At 44.5% G+C, this 14705-nt stretch overlaps 3 protein-coding genes across 3 annotated transcripts; 2 read left to right on the forward strand and 1 right to left on the reverse strand.

Moving 5' to 3' along the window:
* Window positions 1-490: 490 nt before the first annotated feature.
* Window positions 491-3339, forward strand: LOC133143691 (tubulin alpha-1B chain). Its single transcript, XM_061265784.1, has 4 exons — window positions 491-633; window positions 1682-1904; window positions 1985-2133; window positions 2214-3339. The coding sequence occupies exons 1-4, from the start codon at window positions 631-633 to the stop codon at window positions 3192-3194; spliced, it is 1356 nt and encodes a 451-aa protein (XP_061121768.1). The 5' UTR covers window positions 491-630; the 3' UTR covers window positions 3195-3339.
* A 180-nt stretch (window positions 3340-3519) lies between these two features.
* pmelb (premelanosome protein b) lies at window positions 3520-10910 on the reverse strand. The gene is made up of 13 exons (XM_061265763.1): window positions 10834-10910; window positions 8960-9128; window positions 7618-7713; window positions 7261-7407; window positions 6455-6583; window positions 6170-6331; window positions 5557-5889; window positions 5260-5484; window positions 5045-5155; window positions 4858-4960; window positions 4461-4666; window positions 4293-4383; window positions 3520-3876 (listed from the first exon to the last, which is right to left on the reverse strand). Exons 2-13 carry the CDS (start codon window positions 9018-9020, stop codon window positions 3711-3713), a joined length of 1830 nt encoding a protein of 609 aa, XP_061121747.1. The 5' UTR covers window positions 9021-9128; window positions 10834-10910; the 3' UTR covers window positions 3520-3710.
* A 1445-nt stretch (window positions 10911-12355) lies between these two features.
* Window positions 12356-14550, forward strand: LOC133150090 (uncharacterized). Its single transcript, XM_061272388.1, has 2 exons — window positions 12356-14136; window positions 14222-14550. Exons 1-2 carry the CDS (start codon window positions 12969-12971, stop codon window positions 14230-14232), a joined length of 1179 nt encoding a protein of 392 aa, XP_061128372.1. The 5' UTR covers window positions 12356-12968; the 3' UTR covers window positions 14233-14550.
* Window positions 14551-14705: the final 155 nt, after the last annotated feature.

The raw sequence follows: 14705 nt of genomic DNA on the forward strand, positions 1-14705 counted from the left end.
TAGAACCATTTCCCATGTAATTCCTGCCTTAGAATGAAACAGGAGCACAATAATAATCGTTATTATAAGACTTATTGTGATAATTTACCCCATTGAGACAGAAGAAAGATCTATAGATAGGTAGGTATATTGTTAGAAAGTAATAGAGCATAGGTAGAGCACATACACGCAATCCTCTATTGATTGCCAAATGCCACGCCTAAAGAATTGGACGCATGGAAGGAAGGCTTCGTCCTGCGTCTGCTAGAATCTAGTAGCTAGATGACAAACGGTAATCACGTCCTAGTTAAGAATAATGAAGCATGATCGCACACGAGAATGAAAATAGCCAAAATCAGATTATGATAGCTCATTTTAAGCACAGCAGATTAGATAAGCATTGCATTGCACACCGGGGAAATTTGTTTAAGAAAAGATGTATTAATGTTACCTACAAGGGGGCAGTAGAGTGCGCTTTTCGCTCTGCCCAGTGCTGCCGTGCGCGTATATATGTGCAAGCACCGCCCTCCCATTCAGCAGTTGTTGCATCGACCCCGTTGGGTACAACACGCAACGCAAACCTCTTAGAAATACCCACCCCAAAAATATTTTTCTTCGTCCTCTTTCCTGCCTTAAACCCGAGACGAAAACATGGTGAGTTCGGCTATCATCCTTGTGCATAATGTTTTCTCTTTTGTTTTTAGGGAGAGGATTCTTAGCAGGTATAAAAAGGAGATGGTCGAAGTCGGTTCTTTCCAGCACGGCTTTGGTTCTGCAATGCTGTCTTTTTTGCACATTAGGACTGAATGTAATGGTCACAATTCATTATTTTAATGAAGTCACCAAATATTATCAATTGGATTTGTACAGCGACTGTAGCAGGTTGCGATGCTTTGTGTCTGCGTGATGCGAACAATGACTAGTGGTACTGAGGAGAGAGAAACTCGCAATATGCCAAATACAGTTATATCAGACAATTCCATCTAGAAATGAATTTTTATTCTTAGATTTCTGTTCGAAATTTGGGATTATTACAAAAAACAAAATACAAATAAACGTGGCACCTTGCAAAGGACGTCAGTTTGTAGGGAGGGGCTCGGCTGGGGAGAGATGGAGAAAGGCTCTTTTGTGGCAGGTCATTAGTAATTTATAAGTACGTTTTTAATAATTTACAATTGAATAGATTTTAAGCATGGTTAAGTACAATACCTGCGCCGAATACCGCGCCGGTGCTTCATTCGAATAAACTGAGCATTGTGTGGATTTTGGCCTCTTTTTACCCGTACAAAGCCGTGATTCTGCATCCTCGGTTGAGAGCAAGTGGAATATTCCAGAACTAGAGGCAGGACGCGCATGCGCGTATTATTTGCATTTCCTTGCCAAAAGAGAGTGATGCAGGAAACACAAGAGAAGAGAAGGCGTAAAAAAAGACAGCACACAACAAAAGAGTGTTTTATTCTTGCGTGCATTGCGGAGAGAGTGTGTGTGTGTGTGTGTGGGGGGGGGGGGTTCTTCTGCGTTTCTGGGTGCTGTGGGTTGTCATGCAGCAGGGTGGTGTCTACTGCTGCAATTCTTGCAGCAAACGATGGGGGCGCCCAACAATAATTCAACACGACGTTTGCTTTCATTTTTAGACACAGCAGTGACACTAAGTAGTAAGTTAGAAATCTTAATGAACTTGAATATTTTTTTCTCTACACAGCGCGAGTGTATCTCCATCCACGTTGGTCAGGCCGGCGTCCAGATCGGCAATGCATGCTGGGAACTATATTGCCTGGAGCACGGCATCCAGCCAGATGGACAGATGCCAAGCGACAAGACACTGGGAGGTGGAGATGATTCCTTCAACACCTTCTTCAGCGAGACTGGAGCTGGAAAACATGTCCCCAGAGCTGTCTTTGTGGACCTGGAGCCCACTGTCATTGGTAAAGCTTTTGCTCTACAAAACAGTTTCTTTGATGCGTGATATGATGTGAAAAGTCATTTTTATGGTGTTTTTTCTAAGATGAGGTACGCACTGGAACCTACCGCCAGCTTTTCCACCCTGAGCAGCTGATCACAGGCAAGGAGGATGCCGCCAACAACTACGCCCGCGGACACTACACAATAGGCAAGGAGATCATTGACCTGGTGCTGGACAGGATTCGCAAACTGGTGCGTAGCACTCAACATGATTTTGGACGGAGGCAGGAAGCCACAATGCTAATGTCTTGTCCTCGTCTTTGTGTCGTCAGGCCGACCAGTGCACTGGCCTGCAGGGCTTCTTGGTGTTCCACAGCTTCGGAGGTGGCACCGGCTCAGGTTTCACCTCCCTGCTGATGGAGCGTCTCTCCGTAGACTATGGCAAGAAGTCCAAGCTGGAGTTCTCTATCTACCCAGCTCCCCAGGTGTCCACCGCCGTGGTGGAGCCCTACAACTCCATCCTAACCACTCACACCACCCTTGAGCACTCCGACTGCGCTTTCATGGTTGACAATGAGGCCATCTACGACATCTGCCGCAGGAACCTCGACATCGAGCGTCCCACTTACACCAACCTGAACCGATTGATCAGTCAGATTGTGTCCTCCATCACGGCCTCCCTTCGTTTTGATGGCGCCCTCAATGTTGATCTGACAGAGTTCCAGACCAACTTGGTGCCCTACCCCCGTATCCACTTCCCCCTGGCCACCTACGCCCCCGTCATCTCCGCTGAGAAGGCGTACCATGAGCAGCTCTCTGTGGCGGAAATCACCAACGCCTGCTTTGAGCCCGCCAACCAGATGGTCAAATGTGACCCTCGTCACGGCAAGTACATGGCCTGCTGCTTGCTCTTCCGTGGCGATGTGGTTCCCAAAGATGTCAACGCTGCCATTGCCACCATCAAAACCAAGCGCACCATCCAGTTTGTGGACTGGTGCCCCACTGGTTTTAAGGTGGGCATCAACTACCAACCTCCCACCGTAGTTCCCGGTGGTGACTTGGCCAAGGTCCAGAGGGCCGTGTGTATGTTGAGCAATACCACCGCCATCGCTGAGGCCTGGGCCCGCCTTGACCACAAGTTTGATCTGATGTACGCCAAGCGCGCCTTTGTGCACTGGTACGTTGGCGAGGGCATGGAAGAGGGCGAGTTCTCGGAGGCCCGAGAAGACATGGCAGCTCTGGAAAAGGATTACGAGGAGGTCGGAGTCGACTCCATTGAGGGTGAAGGGGAGGAGGAAGGAGAAGAATATTAAAAGGCACAAGAAACTAGGGAATTTAATTGTTGTGTCTTCTTGAAGGCATTCCAGACAAGTGTCAATCGGTCAGTTGCCAGATTGGTTGTTAAAAGTTATTCCAAATGTTCTTCCTGGCTCCAAATAAAGTCATGTGGCAAGTCAATTTGTCTTGTTTCCATCAAGATTTTATCTTGGGCTTATAAGACCTAGCTGACAAAATGTTGGAATTTAGAATAAACTAAGTTTGAGCAACAACTGGGCTTGAGTAATTCAATGCAATTGTTAATACAGGAAGGACAAATATGCTCCAAGCAAAGTTTAATGGAAAACACAAATTTAGTGATGATTCATTGTTTTGATTACCAAAATTTTGAGGACATTAATCTGGTGTAATTAAACAATGTATTTGATTCACAAGAAACTGATACATGTGTTCAATCTTAAAAAAAGGGTATCTTTAAAAAAAAAAAAAAAAGTACAAAAAGGGAGCAGTGAGGAGAAGCTGTGACATGGAGATGCCCTCTGGGGCCTTGTTCACACTAGTCTGTCCTGCAGCAGGGGATGCTGATCGACCACTCCCCCCCGCCTGTTGAACATCTTCCACAGCATTGATGTTGTGGAACCACTGAGATACCAGCCAGACTGAGGGTCCTCGCCTCCCCTGATGTCTTCTTTCAGATGGTGGTAGGACTTCAGCCGCCTGTTGAGTGATGGTCGCATCTTAAGTACTGCAAAACCTTGGGCTATTGAAGTGATCCCTTTATCAAGTTAAAACTGCCAATGAATAAATCCAAAGGAATAAAAGAGGAGGGCTTTACAAGTTGTTACATCACAGTGTCATGTTGGTCCCCAAATATTCAGCAAATACGCCCCCTAGAGGCATAGGGATGACATTAAACGACTCGTCATGGGTATGATTTTTTTTTTTTCTTGCAGAGATTGCATATGATATCAAAGCAAGATAGTAAACGTTTTTATTTTCGTTGTTTGGCTGGTGATGCATTAAAATGTGTCTGGTCTGGAGGCAGGTCTCCCTCAAAACAATATGTATAGCCTACTCTTCAGTATGTAGTGCATAAATATGCAAATATGCATACTGACAGAAACATGACTTACTTGTAAGAAAATGCCACTCCTCCTAAAGACAAAACGAGGAGCGTGGCACCCAGCACGGTGATGATAATGCTGGAGGAGGACAGCTCCGAGCCTGAAACAAAAATGGGGTGTGTCAGTAAGCAGACAAGAAAGTGAGCAAGCGCATTCATCCATACTAACCATACTTACCCATGTCAATGTTAACTTTTGCACTGGTGGCGGCCAGGCTGACGTCGTTGGCCATGGACACGTTGATGCAGTAGATGCCGGAGCTGTTGAAGAAATGATGCAATACCATCTGGCACTCTTTGGAGGGCTCCACCATGTTGCAGGTGCTGTGAATGGGCTTCAAGCACTCTGCATCCAGAATCATGCTGCACACCTGTTTGGGGAAGCTGAGTGAGCGGGAGAGACGCCTCAGTAATACATTCAAAGCCAAAGATCACATGCATGCATGTTTTATGTTTTACAGGCATAACACAGTGGTGAAGAAAAAAAATCAAAGGGCAACCTGCTTTCTGAAAGAGATTGATTAGGTTCTACTGGAAATAATGTATAGATGTTCTAATCTAGGGGGTGCATTCACCTTCCCTGGCAGGTTACAGTGAGATCAATAGCATTGTTCTTCATTCCTGGTCTTGCTGTCATGCTGTTGTCCATTTGTACAATTTCGACTTTGTGGACGGCCTCTGAAAACCAGAGAAAATGTTTGCTGACACTGATATTCACCTAGGAAAAGTTTGATCAGGGGCAAGTAACGACAAGGAACCCACCAACCACTTGAATGTCAGCGCAGAAGGAGCCATATCGATATGTCACACAGTCATCCTCGGTGGGTTTGTCCTTTGTTTCCCTTTTGACGACGAAAACAACCGCAGATTGGCCTGTCAGTGACAATGGTCGCTTTAAAGCTGCTGAGGAAAAAACGACCGTCAGGAATTACATACATGAGTGCATCAAAAAAAGGAGTCACTGCAGGCATCTTTACCTTCCATCTCTACATCATTGCCCGCCTCCTCGCTTAAAGTGTTAGTGGCAGGGTCAGCGTGTGCCTCGTTGGTGGGGGAAGGAGTTCTAGCGGCTGGAGCCCCTTCTTGGGCGGGTTGAGCGGTGGAGGTCTCGTCTTCACTCGTTTCCTCCTCCGTGTCTGAATGAATTGCGTTGGTCCTCAAACCGATTACTTTACTGGAACCCAGAGGGGGGACTACGGCAGCTGCCACGAGACACGTGTTAAATGACATCTGCATGCATAGGCACATGTCATCATGAACACAAGATGGCATACCTGAGGTTTCCTGATCACTGGGTGGCGCGGGGGCCTTGGTTGTGGTATCCACAGGAGGGATGCAAGCCTTGTCTGGAATCACCGCCTGGACCACCACGCGGGGCTTGAAGGAGCCGGCGCTCACGTAGGTATGCGTGACGGTCAGCTCTCTGGAAATGAGAGCCCCGCTGGTGTCCCCAAAGTCCCAGTTGAAGGTGATATCGGCGTCGCTCAGGAATTGGCTGGGATCGTGCAGGCTGACGCTGAAGGCAATGGCCCTGTTCAGGACGAAACTCATGTCCCCAGACAGGATGTCGTCCACTTGGTTCAGGGAGACGGCAAATGGGATTTGATCTGCACAGAGAAAAACTTGTTGATCAACATATTGATCTTGTTGGCTGGAGATGATCTTAAAATGAACATACATTCACACAATCAGATCTGTAAGGCAGAGAAGAAACGTCAAAACTGTGATGGCAACTTTAAGGGGATTGGTGACCAGTTTTTGGGTCATCAATTAGCATTGAAAGGAGGTAGCCACATGTTTTGATGGTTCAAGGTTTTTGTATTCATTTCAATTAATGTAGGCCTACGAGGAGCAGCCAAAAGTAATTAGCCTGTTCATGTTTCCTACCTGTGATGGAAAACTGTGTGGAGGCATAACCCAGAGGAATGAACTTCTCTTTGCTCCGGTAGTGATAGATGACGATGTCCATGGTGTAGGAGCCCAGTGGAATGTCAGTTGTGTCGATAGTAAGGGTGGATGAGGGACCGTCTGCCACCTGCCAGTACTGACCTGCTCAGGACAAATAATGATCAAAATGAGCATAACTTGATTAAATAACTTTTCAAATACATCCCTGATTCCTTAAATGACTGCTGTATGTGAAATACATTGTAAAAAGAGGGCTTCAGTTACCCCAGGTCTTCCAGACAAACACATAGTTGGGCTTTGTGTCCTTCTTGATTGGTGACCCATCGGGAAAAACTGCTTCCCAGTCTGTTTTCGGAGTTGGAAAAATGGTTTCGGATGCCAGAAATTTGGTTCCTGAAAGAGAATGCGACACAAATCATTAAAGTGGATGTCAATCGCAATACTTTCTTGACAATAATATGTTGTCGGTGCCCCCACTGGTCTAAACATAGCATTTTGATTAATATTGCGTTTGTGCAAAATTCACCCGTTTTTAATCAATCGGAGGGGGCGACCATTTTGCCACTTACCGTTGACTAAAAATAACAGTTGCCACAACCAATCACAGCTCAGATTCAGAAAACTGCTAAGTCGTGATTTATTGTGACCTGAGACCTGGCAACTGATGTCATTTTCAGTCGACAGCAAGTGGCAAAATGGCTGCCCCTTGTAATGGATAAAACCAAGTGGATTTTGCCTGTTAAATTCATATTTCACACACAAAAAATTAATCAGAACACTGTTTCGAAGAGCTGGGCCACACAAAACATTATTTCAAAGAAAACTTTGAGGTTGACTTCTGCTTTAAGAATATCATCTCTCAGCAGTCACATTGTAAAGGACTTCCGGTTTCAAGTCAGCCACTTGTGTGTGGTTTGTTGTGCTAAAAAGGTTTTGGGAGGAGTTTGGTGGTGGTTCAAGTCCTATTTGTTTGTAATAGACCAAATAGACCAATTTAACATTCCGGTGCCAGCCTATGTTGTTGTAGTGTATTGAGTACCGTTTTGTGTGTATGCATACATATGTGTTACCGTTTACAACGCAGTCTTGTGCCCAAACCACGTCTCCATCGGCTTGTACTTTTTGGTTGTGGGGGAATTCCAAGTCAATGGTGAAGGTCACTTTGGCTCCGGTCAGAGTTGGGGAGTCGTTGGCGACATTGAATGTTACCTTTCCACCTGTGCGTAGAACACACAGAAAACATGAAGTGTCTTAACATCCAACCATCCATTTTCTTTCCACTCATTAGAAACGCACGTGAGCTTGAGCCGACTTTGGGCAAAACTCAGCCAATAAAAGGGCATGTGTCGTAACAAATATTTCCAAAGTACGTTTTACACAGCCAAATGTGATGTTTGAAATGAATACCCATGTGTTGAGATACAAACCTTTCCAAGAGTCTGCGTAACGGGGGTCTCCAACTTTCCATATTGGGTAAAGCTTGGTGTTCCAGGATGGATAGCGAATGAAGCGATTTTTGGACTCTAGGATAAATATTATAAAAAGAGAAGGAAATAATGTTATTTTTCAATTCAAAGCATGTATTTAGCTTTTTCTTTGGCTTTTGTCACGGATCGGAATGGAGCAGGGCAACCAAATACAGCTTGGACCAGGGTTTATTGAAGGGAAAAGGTAGTTGGAACTTGGAAGAGAGGATAAGGGGAACAAACTAACAGAACCGGCAAACTGACATAACTTAACGGACCGACCGACAGACTGGCAAACACGGGAACCAAAAGAAACAAGAACCAAGAACGACATCAAACGTGAAGACATCAACGATCCGACAGGGAGTGACAGGCAGACAGGACTTAAATACAAGACAGGTAACAAGAGGAAGGTGACTGTGATTACAATGATTGAGGTAACACAGGAGGGGAGTGGTGACGCGAACAGAAACCATGGTAACACAGACATAATAAAGCAACCGGGGACGAGTCGTGAAAGCTTTTGATGGTGCCAACAAGAAGGAATGCAAAGAGAAGATTGTCACAAGAGTACTAAGAAACAACATTTAAGACTTCACTTGCTAACTTACAATTGTTTGACAGATAACAATGTTAAAATGGTACATAAAATATTTTATTAGGTTTTATTAGAACAATGAATGTCTCCAGTATTTATTTCCTGAAGGGAAAAAAACTCCAAAAGTGCTCTATAAATAAAATTGAAGAAGATTTTGAAAAATCGTTGTCTCAACTAAAATTGTTTGACCTACGAGAGTGTTTCCACTGTATTTCATTTATTAATTATTAAATTGTCTAACACAATTTTTGTCCAATGGCACCCAGTATCAAGGTGTATTTGTTATTTTTTTATATAATACATAAAAATGCCTGAATGTAGCCTTGCTTTCTTCAATCCTTCTCATGTGACACTCAGGTGTTTGAAAGTTTAATGCAGATTAAAAAGTCACAGGTTAGAATATGGATTACAACAAATAAAAAAAATGGAATTTTATTTTAAAGCGGCAAACATACGTAAATGTCATCCACATATAACTTTTGTTCGAAGACATTTTTTTAAACCTGTTTGATACCACCGAAAACTTTTCTTCAACCCGATATTGCCATTTTTTCGTTTTTGATCACGTCTATAAATGCAATATATACAGCTATGACACACTAGAAATATATTCTATATATACTTCCATTAGCCTTATCTTATTATTTCATATTAACAATAACTTTATTATTATTATTATTTTTTAAAAGCATCTTCTTTACTTACTGGCCACAGAGCGTGAGGCAACTACCAGCAGCACCAGCAGCACAGCAGACGTCTTCATCATCTTGCTCCTCGTCAAGTATCCCTTTAGTGAGCAGCCGGCAACCGCAAAGAGGCTTTATAAACTCACTCAGTGAGCCCCACGTGTGTCAGCAGACAAAGAAGGCCCGGCCTGCAGACACACACGCACAAACTTGGTCAGGGGGGCACCTAGCCTGATATGAATTACATCAAGCATTCGGCGCTGTTACTTTTTTTCCTTTGTCTTTTAGCTTTGATTTGCTTTGATGGCTTTTATCTTGTGCACTTTCTGACTTTCTTTGTGGCGCCGTTGTGTGGCAGCCTTATGAGAGCCTATTGAGTTGCGCTCATGCCATCTGTGTGTCTTTTGTATACCCACTCTGTGGTATGGATACTGCTGGGGCCTGAATTTCCCCACCCCTGGGGATCAATAAATATTCAATCAATCAATCAATCATTAACGCTCATCCAGTATGAACGTACAGTTTTGGAACACTTAGGGAATATGCACATGCATGTCGATCACGTGTGCAAAGATTGAGGTCGTCTTCATGTTTGAACTCATCGACCACTCTAGCCTGTTGAATCTCCGATCCTGCAATTTGAAACATGGCACGAGGCAAATTAAATCAACTTTCCTTTATTACTAATCGGTTATCTTATCAAGACACACAAGAGAGCAGGATAATAGACTAATCATGCAGTGCAGAGGTAGCTTACGTCTCAGCAAACCTCAAGCACAATAACAAACATGAAAACCTAAAAACTGAGCAGTATGATGCCAAAGGAGGTTTGAAGGTAGCAGATGCCGTCAGTCAGTATTGCAGGACTACCATGTGGAAGATGAACCAGAGGAGACCAACCTGAGTCTTACAAACTGACCTCCATCTTTTGAGAGTATTCTCATATTTATGTGTTAATACAAGCTAAGAGTGGCTTTGGAGGAAACCTGCTACCAAATTCAACAAATATCTTGAATTAGGGGTATTATAAATTCAAGAACTCACATGCTTTTAAAATGCCACCCAAGTGCTCCCCTAAATCTCAAATCTCCTGACACATTTTAGGAGCTAATTATTACACATTGTGTGCAAATTGGGGTGCAATGATAATGCATATCTGCCGATAGAGCTGCAAAACCTTTCAAATGATGGAAAACTAGAAACATATCAAGAGAAATAATATAACCCCCCCAAAAAAAATTGCTTGTATGTTAATGGAACAATGGGTCACGCATGCAACGACAAGGCGGCGATTTGTTGGATAAAAATGGGAGGAATGTAATGTTAAGGAGGATTATGGAAACACTTGTGACTCCCTAAATTCATCCGGCTTTGTCATTCTCAACCGGCAACTACAAAGTGACTTTGTTATAAGCATTTTTGTCTCCTTATCATGTGCATAACACTGACATGTAGCGAGCTACCTTTTGATAAAACCACCCATAAAAAATACAATGTCGGTATTCATACGAACTCAGAATCATCAGTTGCTATGGCGAAGCATCTATTTTAGAGGAAATATCCAATGAATGAATGAATGAATAAAAAAACATTCGTTTCAGCATCAAACTGTCACAGTCTGTAATTTACTTTTTATTGTACAGGCTGTGGTTTTAAAAAGCAGTTTAACATCACCACTATCTGTCAAAGTAGACTTGTTAACAAAAGTAAACATTTATTGTATATCAGACAATAATTTGGGTCTCTGGAGTGCCTGTTCCATGCATTAACTGTAAAGTTAATGTTTTACTGATCTTTAGTGTGCCTATTTCTGTAAATGTGTCTGGGTATGGCTATTCTTCACCTCTGCTTACATATTGGTAGATCAGGGCAAAGCAAATGAGGAGCATCCACCTGTGTGTGTGGGTGTGTCTGTGGGGGGGTCAATTGTCGTCAACCACATCCTCCCCCTCCGTAAATGCAACATTTTCATTGGGCAGCAAAATGTCTTCGGCCTGGCAATACACAAGACACATATGAGCCAACCAGAAAAATCTTCTATCCACACACAAAAAAAAAGTTGTCATGTTGTAGATGTAGGCTGCAACTATGATTATCTTGATTTATGATTTATTTGAGTGATAAATTTGTCTGATTATTCATCAATGAACCTGATTTTTTAAAGATGTTTTAATTTCCATTGCTCTGGTGTAATTGCATTTCAGAGATGTAAATGAAATGAATAAAACCAAAATAAAAGGTTGATTCTTGTATTATCAGGGTTCCACGACGTATGGAACTTTTGGTCTTCATTAAGGCCTCACCGCATGTCACTGGTGCATTATACTGCCCCCAAGAGAAATATTTTTATTTTCTACTTGCAACCGAAGTTCGACGACGCCGAAGATAATCATGAAGACCAAATGTGCTAAATGTGCTCGTGGAGTAACCACAAAGTCGAAGGCCGTCCAGTGCAGTCTGTGCGACGGATGGATTCACATCGCCTGTTGCGGTATTGAGAAGGCGGAATATGAATGCCTACGGATGGTAACCTCCTCGGCTGTGAACTTCCTCTGTGACCACTGTCAGTGTGTATTTAGCGATATGCGCGTAAAGTCAGGACTTCCACCACTCACTCCCCAAAACGCTCCCGTAACTCAAGTTTTGCGCTCTGCAGACTGCTCCCCGGTTCGGGTCACCTTTCCTACCTCATCCTGCTCTACGACAACGCCATTGACAAAGTGTAACTCAGAGCCGGATATCTCCACCCTGACAGCACCCACAGTCCTAAAACAGCCTGCTCCAAAGGCAACCTACGCCGCTGTTGCTGCAAGCCCAGATCCCGACGCGCCCAAAGAAGAAGAAGAAGAAGAAGTAGAAGAAGAAGAAGAAGATGATTTTATTCTTGTACGGAACAAGAAACACAAACCAAAAGCTCCGAATGTCAGCTCTCAGATGCAAACTGTCTTAGACAAACTCTCAGCGCTACAAAAACAGGTGACTGAAAACTCCAAGCATCAGGCAGCCGAAAACTGCAGAGCCAACCCGTCTATTCCACCTCGTGAAAGATGTTTGATAATTGTGAATGCCCCGGAATCTTTGAAAGAATCTTCGGCCGAGAGAATTGTTGACGATCAAACATTTCTCCAACGTATGGTGTCACTCATGTTTGACGAAGGTGAAGAAGGGATACACGTTATCTCAGCTTACAGGCTTGGACGCAAATCGGAGGACTGCTCAAAAACGCGCCCGCTGAAACTCGTACTTAACAACGAAGCGGAATGCCACCGCGTTCTCAAAAGAACCTTTCGCCTGAAAGGTGAAAAGTTCTATGTGCTGCGTGACCTATCGCCGGAGGATCGAATCAAAATGAAAGATGCAGTCACTGAACTTCGTACTCGCCGTGCAGCCGGTGAAACTGATCTACGCATTGTGGATTTTCGCGTTGTTCAGAAGAGGACCAGAGAGACCTGGAGACCGATTACCTTTATCCCGAAGCATTAACATCGCCTTTGGGATTAAGGGTGATCACGGCCAACGTTAGAAGCATTCGTAACAAATTAGATGACATTGAACTCCTTGTAGAGGAACAACATCCTGACCTGCTTGCTTTCACGGAAACGTGGTTAACCCCAGAGATCGCTGATTCTGAGATCCAGCTTCCAGGTTACCTCCTAACCCGGTCCGATCGTCCCGAACACCGAACTGGTGGCGGTGTCATCCTTTACTGGAAAGCGGAACTTCGTGTCCACTCGATAGTAACCAACTGCGATGCTGACAACGGAATTGAAACCCTATGGTGCCGCGTCAACAATGGGTGCAAATCAGTTACAGTTGGCGTCATCTATAGAAGCCCGTCTGCTCAAGGAACTGAGCTTGAGCTACTAGATCAACTTCGATGTCACGGGAGAGGCAGAGACTGTCTGATTGTCGGTGACTTTAATGCGCCCGCTATTGAATGGGACAGCCTCCACTGTAACCTAGATCAAGGAACTTTCGATGCCCAACTGCTTGATACAATCCTCGACTGCAATTTGACCCAGCATGTCATGTCTCCAACCCGTATGTTTCCTGGTCAAACCTCAAACATCCTGGATCTTGTTTTAACAGCGTCCCCAACTGACATCGACAAATTGCAATGTTCGCTGCCAATCGGGAGAAGTGATCACTGTACAATTTCCTTTCACTGGAGCGGTTGTGCATCAATTAACGATTCTGGTAGACCTCGTCGAAATTATTGGCGTACAAATCAACCCACTCTTCAGGAAGCTGCTGCTCAAACAGACTGGAGTATTCCGTCTCATCTCGAACTCGAAGATGCCTGGACCCTGTTTCGTTCCAAACTTGAACTTCTTGTGGAGGAGCATGTGCCAATTTCTCGGAAACGAACCTTCACCAAAGGTCCTCCTTGGTTTGATGGTGAACTAAGACTCTTGCTGAAAAGTCGTCGTAAACTATGGGATCGATTCAAACTGTCTCAATCTCCCGTGGACTATGATCGCTACAAAATAGTTCGAAATCGGTGCACACAAATGAAGCGGAAAAAACGAACCGAATATGAACTGCGTCTGGCGGAGACATCCAAGACTTCCCCAAAGCTCCTGTTCGCTTATTTGAAGAGAAGGACCAAGGCAGGAAGCGGCATACCTACCCTTCGTTCCCCGGGTTCTGAGGATCTCCTTCTCCAGGATGCCGAAAAAGCTGAATCACTCGGCTCACAATACGCCTCTGTGTATACCGTCGAGCCGCAGATCCTGGATTCCCATATTCCTGTTCCTGACTCAGGCTTCCACCATCTTGTATTTGAGCGAGAAAATGTTATGAAAGCACTTCTGGAGTTACGGCCGGACTCCTCTCCTGGGCCAGATGAGATGCACCCAGCTTTCCTCAGAACTATTGTCGAGCATATTGCAGAACCCGTCCGACACATACTCCAGCTTTCTTTGGAAACCGGACGTCTACCTGTCGACTGGAAAATCGGCACAGTCAAACCAATATTCAAGGGAGGAGCTCGCCATGATCCGACAAATTACAGACCCATATGTCTGACCTCGATCGTTTGTAAGGTCATGGAAAAACTACTAAAGCGGGCTCTACAAAATCACCTGAACGAGCTTGACGTGCTAACTGCTGCTCAGCATGGTTTCCAGAAAGGACGTTCCTGTGTATCGAATCTCTTAGTAGCCAGAGAGAAGTGGGTAGCTGCCGTCGACGCTGGTAAATGCCTTGATGTCATTTTCGTGGACTTTAGCAAAGCCTTTGACAGAGTACCTCACATGCGTCTCCTGCTTAAACTCCAAAGGGTTGGTGTAACTGGGAAGATCTTATCCTGGATTGCTGACTTTCTGGAAGGACGTTATATGCGAGTGAAAGTCAACGACGCATACTCAGCGCCTGTGCTTATGTCTAGTGGAGTGCCACAAGGATCGGTCCTTGGACCCGAACTCTTCAAGCTCTATGTCAACGATCTCCCGCAAGAACTGAACATTGAGTGTTTACTGTACGCGGATGATTTAAAACTTTGGGCTGAAGTTACTAGCGTCGAGGATGCTGACCGTTTCCAAGACGTGTTAGATAGGCTCCAAAGTTGGACGGAAAAATGGCTGCTTCCAATAAACCATGCCAAATGTTCAGTGCTCTCCATGGGAACTCAGAATCCACTCGGGGCGTACCATATTGGAGGATATCTCCTTAAAAACACCACAAGTGAGAAGGACCTTGGTGTCATAGTGTCGTCAGACCTAAAGACTAGTCTTGACACCACGAAGAAGGTCACCGCTGCCACC

This window comes from Syngnathus typhle, linkage group LG2 (genome assembly GCF_033458585.1).
Source record: "Syngnathus typhle isolate RoL2023-S1 ecotype Sweden linkage group LG2, RoL_Styp_1.0, whole genome shotgun sequence".
NCBI lineage: Eukaryota > Metazoa > Chordata > Actinopteri > Syngnathiformes > Syngnathidae > Syngnathus > Syngnathus typhle.

What these genes read in the sequence shown, in the direction of transcription:
- LOC133150090 (XM_061272388.1), top strand. Translation starts at nt 12,969, where the DNA reads ATGTCTCCAACCCGTATGTTTCCTGGTCAAACCTCAAACATCCTGGAT.
- LOC133143691 (XM_061265784.1), top strand. An exon ending in CCTGGAGCCCACTGTCATTG is followed by an intron (nt 1,905 to 1,984) that starts GTAAAGCTTTTG and finishes GTTTTTTCTAAG; the next exon opens with ATGAGGTACGCACTGGAACC. An exon ending in TGGACAGGATTCGCAAACTG is followed by an intron (nt 2,134 to 2,213) that starts GTGCGTAGCACT and finishes TTGTGTCGTCAG; the next exon opens with GCCGACCAGTGCACTGGCCT.
- pmelb (XM_061265763.1), bottom strand. Translation starts at nt 9,020, where the DNA reads ATGATGAAGACGTCTGCTGTGCTGCTGGTGCTGCTGGTAGTTGCCTCA. An exon ending in CAGTGATCAGGAAACCTCAG is followed by an intron (nt 5,485 to 5,556) that starts GTATGCCATCTT and finishes GTCTCGTGGCAG; the next exon opens with CTGCCGTAGTCCCCCCTCTG. An exon ending in AAAAGTTAACATTGACATGG is followed by an intron (nt 4,384 to 4,460) that starts GTAAGTATGGTT and finishes TTTTTGTTTCAG; the next exon opens with GCTCGGAGCTGTCCTCCTCC.